The sequence below is a fragment of the Hipposideros armiger genome, unplaced genomic scaffold (assembly GCF_001890085.2).
Source record: "Hipposideros armiger isolate ML-2016 unplaced genomic scaffold, ASM189008v1 scaffold_610, whole genome shotgun sequence".
In the NCBI taxonomy this organism is placed as follows: Eukaryota; Metazoa; Chordata; class Mammalia; order Chiroptera; family Hipposideridae; genus Hipposideros; species Hipposideros armiger.
The window spans coordinates 475667-482194 of record NW_017731960.1 but is presented as its reverse complement, the minus strand read 5'-3'; the positions used below and the strand labels follow the sequence as shown (position 1 = coordinate 482194).

General features: G+C 36.2%; 1 protein-coding gene across 1 annotated transcript in view; it reads left to right on the top strand.

The window, feature by feature from the left end:
- Window positions 1-6111, top strand: part of CAPRIN2 (caprin family member 2) — a 48210-nt gene extending 42099 nt beyond the window's left edge. The window contains exons 15-18 of the mRNA XM_019624966.1: window positions 540-722; window positions 1478-1578; window positions 3491-3554; window positions 5186-6111. Of these exons, the coding sequence (XP_019480511.1) occupies window positions 540-722; window positions 1478-1578; window positions 3491-3554; window positions 5186-5754 (917 nt within the window). The 3' untranslated portion in view covers window positions 5755-6111. The remainder of the gene's footprint in view (window positions 1-539; window positions 723-1477; window positions 1579-3490; window positions 3555-5185) is intronic.
- The last annotated feature ends 417 nt before the right edge of the window (window positions 6112-6528 follow it).

The window sequence follows — 6528 nt, the reverse complement described above, 5'->3', positions numbered from 1 at the left end:
GCCCCATCCCCATTTCCCCCCAAACCCTGGCAATCACCATTCTACTCTGTCTCTGAATTTAACTACTTGGTACTTATGCTATATAAGTGGAATCATACAATATTTGTCCTTTTGTGACTGGTCCATTTCTGTCAGCATAATGTTGCTTAAGCTTCTTCTATATTGTAGCATGTGTAAGAATTTCCTTTTTTAAGGCTGAATAATGTTCTATTATTTAAATATGTTTTTAAAATAAGGATATCTAATCTCTCTATATACATACATATATATATACACAGCACCTGCTTTTCTTTTTAAGGAGAAAATTATATTAAAGGTTTTGATATACAGTGATTTTTTGTTTTTGTTTTTGGATATACAGTTATTTTTTTCTCTTTAAATATTTAATTGTTTTTATTGTGAAATGCACATTTTTTAGAATTAATTTCAGCTGTACAACACAGCGCAATAGTTATACTTTTTACAGTGATTTTTAAGTATAAAGAATGTTGAATCTTTATTACCATTTAACTCTTGGAATCTAAAACTATTTCCTTAAGCAGCAAGTTATCCTGATGGAACCATTCAAGTAAGCAACGGTAGCCTTGCCTTTTACCCAGCACAGACGAATGTATTTCCCAGACCCTCTCAGCCATTTGTCAATAGCCGGGGATCTGTCAGAGGATGTACTCGTGGTGGGAGACTACTAACCAACATGTACCGGTCCCCTGGTGGGTATAAAGGTATGCTCAATAAAATTGAATTATACTGAATTATTTTATCTATATACTTACTTGACTCAAACTATTTTTACTTTACCTTGTTCCTTTTTGTAGTTGCCATACAGAATGTAGTAGAAAATTTCCCATTTCTGCAAAATACAGTATTTCTAATATACTTATTCTGTATAACAGAGGAACTTTTTGTATGAAAAGCAGATTGATCCTGTTACTTACCAAAGTAAAAGGTTGGGCACCATGTTTTCTGAGGAATGAAGTTTGGTTTTCATATTTGAATAATTTCTTTCTTTTGTTATTGACTTGACTGCCCAAAATGTGTCATAATTAGACAATGCCCATTTTCTAGTTATTTGTCTACCAGAGTATACCAGAGATAAAAACATAAACTTTGAGACTATAATAGTAATATCATATCCTCTTTAGTTTTAAATATGGTTCCAAGTATTCCAGCCACTGCTTGGTGTTAGCAAAGCACTCTACACAGAAGGCTTAGCTACCTACTTCTTCTACCACCAGTTCCCAACCCCACCTGCATTCCAGCAATAGTAAATTTCTACAGTTGGCCTATTTGAAGTAAGAAATAGTTTATAAATGTGTTTTATTGTGGAAACAATATTAGTAGAGTTTGCTTAAAGAAGGTGTCAATCTAATGATGGCATTATAGGATCAATTTAACTTTTAAAATGGTGTGGAATTAGGCAATTTAAACGTTTAGTATAATTTTGCTTATAATTTTATGTAAGTTGTTTATTTACTAGGTTTTGATACTTATAGAGGACCGCCTTCAATTTCCAATGGAAGTTATAGCCAGCTACAATTCCAAACTAGAGAGTATCCTGGAACGCCTTATTCCCAAAGGGTAAGAAGAGTTGTCATTGTTGAATAGTAGTAGTACAGCAGGATGTTTGGCTGGTGATTAAACTATAGCAGAGTCATAATTTGTTATACGGCTATCTTAGTTTTTACTTGTAAGTAAAAACTTTGGAGAGTTAGTTGGAAGCTTTTGTAATAACCCATGGAGGATAAAGGACAACTTAGAAGGTCTTAAGGATATTATTAATCACGTCATTTGCATTAACTCATTTATGCCTCCACGTTATTATTGACATGGATTCAGAAACAAGTTAAATAACTTGTCTAAGGTCACTCAGCAAGTAAACGGTAGAACTAAGATTAGAATGCAAGTTTCTTAACTCCAGAGCCAATGATCTTAACTTTACTATATTACCTTCAAATTAACTTCTAGATGTCAAGTATAGCAAAGTCTTTTTTTTTATATAAGTTCAATTTTTTTTTGTTTTTTTTTCTGATTTGAATAGCTCAGCAGATTTTCTTTACTACATATGATCAAAGACTGATAGGAGGATGTTAGACATTTCACTTTAACAAACCTTGGGAATTCCCTGACGTGGGTCATATACGAATATGAATTTATACTATATCAATATTTTCAGTTTTGAAGTTTTACAAGCCTTTAAGTATGCATATGTTATCATACTGAGTTCTGTTGGAAATATATCATGTACCTGTACTTGAAGAGCTTACCGTTATGTGAGGTAAAACAGATATCTGTACAAAGGCAGCATTGAAAAGAGTGAAGAACACCCCTTGGAAAACATACCAAGTCACCCAAATGACGTGAGCGTGATCCCTGATGTCACCACATCTCTTGTGTGACTGCGGTCATGTTACTTAAACTTTCTGAGCTCCAGTTCCTCCTCTGTTAGATGAAGACTCACCTTTTTCAGTTGTCATCTCACTTTGAGGTGTTGTGAGATCTTACTATGAGATATTCTGAGGATTAAATGAACTAATACATATAAGTGCTTGGCACCACAATGCCAGGTGTGTATCAAGCATGCAAATATGATTAGCTATTTATTACATGATTCTCAGGTACTGGGTGTGAATGGAGTGCATTGATTATTGTAGACTTCAGTAACGGAGCTACTATCTGTTCTTAACACCAATATTCTAGTATTTTTGTGTGCTGCTTTAAATTTCGTCCTGAGGAAATGTAAGATAATAATAGTGGTTGCTATTGGAAAGAGAACTAGGAGTCTGGTTAGGAGACTTAATTATTATTTTCATTTTTATATCTTCTTGCACTGTTTACATTTTTTATTACATGCATTAATCTAATTACACCACTAATTATTCTTTCCATGGGTTGTATGGAGGCAGACTTTTACTGTACTTGGGAGTCAGTTTGAAATGTTGCCTCTTGAACATTTTTTTTTCTTGAAGAGAATAGATTACATTTCCAGGCAATAATACATTCATACAATGCAGTTTTCATCAATTCTCTTATCAAGACAAAACAAAGCCTAGCATAGTTTGTAATTGTCTTTACAATGTGGTTTATAAATAGAGCAAGATTGAAATAGTCTGTGTTCTTGCTTTATTATCTCCTTTTATATTGAGATGAGGGACATATTTATGAGATCATGCCATGTTTCTGAATTTCTCCCATTATCTAGCAATATATCTTTTACATAGTGTCTTTAAATGCTGATTGTTTTTGCAAGTATTAACCTATCTAATTGGTCAGGTTAATTAGCAGATGAAGCAAGTATCATTACTGTTGCCCTTGTGTGATTTGTTTTTCTTGGTGTTTGGAGATATCTGATACTTTTTGGTTGCTGGAGAAAGCCAGACAAAGAGCTAAGAGGACTTTAATCTTACAGATTGACCAGCCAATAATACTTAGTAATAACTAATTATTGTCTTACATGTTTGGTGTGGAGGTAAATATTATGTGTTTATTTTAGGATAATTTCCAGCAGTGTTACAAGCGAGGAGGGACATCTGGTGGTCCTCGGGCAAATTCAAGAGGTAAGGATAATGAACTGAGTAGTTTATTTAGCCAATACATACCTCTAGATCTTTCTTCATCCTCTGTAAGTTCTCCCAAAAGTACATTGTTTTCAGCATTTATTTTGAGATTTTCAGTTTGCTTAAGTTGTAGTTCTGAGACCTGAGGAAGATATTAGACTACTTAGAAAGGCTTGGAAACCAGTTTTCAATGAGAGAGAGAGAGTAAGAGAGAGAGAGAGAGATCAATTGGTTCAATTCTCTTGACACCAGAGCATAATTTAACCTTAGATATATATTCACAATGATGACATCAAATAGTTTCATGTGATATTTCAGGATGATGGTTTTTGTAATAATGGGCACTTCCAGATATTCTAATATCACTACATTGATAGATAGGAATAAGCTACAATTAAGAAACCATTGAAACTTGAAATAAAAGCAGGATACTTGTAATATTTTTTTAAAATGTGAAGGTACTATTAAAAGATTCAGTGTAACTGAGAAAATCAAGAATCACTGAAGATTAACTTTGTCACAGGAAAACAATCTTTTCCTTTTAAGAAAGTAGCCAATTTTTACATGTCCTTTGCTTTACATCTGAGCAATGTTTTGTTTTGTTTTTTAAGATTTTTATTGGGGAATTCGGGGGATGGGAACAGTGCTGGGGAATTGGGGGAAGGGGAACAGACAAGTTGTCGTTTTGTTCTTCAGTCTAGTTGTGGAGGACACTGCTTCACTGGCCCAAGTTGGCACCATGATTACGCTCTTCCTGGGTGAGCAGATCAGTCGCTGGCTTCTGGACGGCCGCTCACTGCGGCTGCTGGCTGCTCACGCTGGCTGCTGGCTACATACGGTAGCCCATGGCAACCCACTGCCACAGGGGCTGCAGCCTACGCCGTCGCCGGCGACTCACGGCAGCCCAGCTCCAGGTTGAGCTGTTGTTCAGCATCTTAGCTGTGGAGGGCAGTGTCACTGGCCCTCATATGTGGGATCCGAACCGGGGTCCTCTGGCGTCCCAAGCCAGTTCTTAACCATCGCGCCACTCAGCCAGCCCTGAGCAGTGTTTTTTGTATAGTACTTAAAACAGTATCATTTCATGATATCACATTAACTTAGAAATAAAGAACAAGCGTTCATCATGGAGCTTAGTACCATGACAAAATATCTTTGAATAGCTAGTAGTTCTAAAAGTTGGTTCTTTTATGTAATCTCAGTTTCCTGGAGTCCTTCTATATTAGATACTTTGAGTAGGTTTATCACTGAGGAGTTAGGAACAGAGTGAGAATTATGGGAAAAAGGTAAAGAAGAAAAAAGAATGTGCAAACCTGGGTTTTAGACTTTGCTAACTAAACTTAACTAGTGGTAAATTATCCAACCTTTTGGGGGCCTTATTTTCTTAATCTTAAAAAAAAAGACTCTTCTAGATAAGGTCATCTTAGGGTCCCTTCTGCCTCTAGAATAGTGATATAAAAGTCTATTGCCAGAAGAATCTAGAAAAGCATACTGTAGCTATATTTCATTGCTTTTGTTTTGGAATTTGCTGTAAAATGTGTCTTTATCCATGTTTCAGTAGCCAACTAATGTTAAATATTGTGTTCAAAGCTAACTGCTTCATTATGAGAAACTCACTGTTGCTAATAAAACAGCAGGGTGGAGTGATTCTTCTCAGGTGAGCAGCCCGGAAAGAGACAACGACACTTTTAACAGTGGTGACTCTGGACAAGGAGACTCCCGTAGCATGACCCCTGTGGATGTGCCAGTGACAAATCCAGCAGCCGCCATACTGCCAGTACATGTCTATCCCCTGCCTCAGCAGATGCGAGTTGCCTTTTCAGCAGCCAGAACCTCTAATCTCGCCCCGGGAACTTTAGACCAACCTATCGTGTTTGATCTTCTTCTGAACAACCTGGGAGAAACGTTTGATCTTCAGCTCGGTAGATTTAATTGCCCCGTGAATGGCACTTATGTTTTCATTTTTCATATGCTAAAGCTGGCAGTAAATGTGCCACTGTATGTCAACCTCATGAAGAACGAAGAGGTCTTGGTGTCTGCCTATGCCAATGATGGTGCTCCAGACCACGAAACTGCCAGCAACCATGCAATTCTTCAGCTCTTCCAGGGAGACCAGATATGGCTACGCTTGCACAGGGGAGCCATTTATGGAAGTAGCTGGAAATATTCTACATTTTCAGGTTATCTTCTTTATCAGGATTGAAAGTCAGTATAGAATTAATGAAAGGTTGATGTTCTCACTGGTGGGATTCTCACTAGTGAGATTAAAGGACCTCGTGACTGGTTGGTTTAGGAAAATGTTTTCATTCCTAGAAGAAGGAAGAGGTCCTTACTTTTTTGTTTTCCTCTCCAAGGTGAAACGTTTCAAGCTGAATGACAGCTAGCACTCATCTGGCACTTTATAGATTGTGATGTAGCCTCTCTAGTCAAGCTGTGAATGTATATTGTTTGCACTTAATCCTTAACTGTATTAATGTTCAGCTTACTAAACTGACTCAGCCTCAAGTTCAGGCAAGTTATAATGCCTTGTTGTGCCTCAATAAAAAAAACTTACATGCACCTTCATTGTTCTTATTTAATTAAACATTTAGTTGAGAGGTTAAAATATTTAATTTTTAGTATTCATTACTGATAATTCTTGAATAGTAAGGACATTTATGGGTTCATATTAGGATTTGAAAATACAAAGCCTTTTATATAGAACAGTTCCTTTTAGAGTTACTTTTCTCTATTGTGCATTTTCTGCTATTGCTATTATACATGTTACTCATCAGAAGATTTTGTCTGTTTTCCATTGGCCAAATCACATACTTTCCTTAAAGCTATCTTGTAGTAGGGCATGTGCTAGCCTAGTTAGCTATCAAGTACCTACTACATGTATAATAATACAAGGAAAATAGAAGATGCACAGGTAATACCACTGGTTCACCATCAGTAATACTTATGCTTTCTAGTGGATTCTCAATTTAATTTGAAT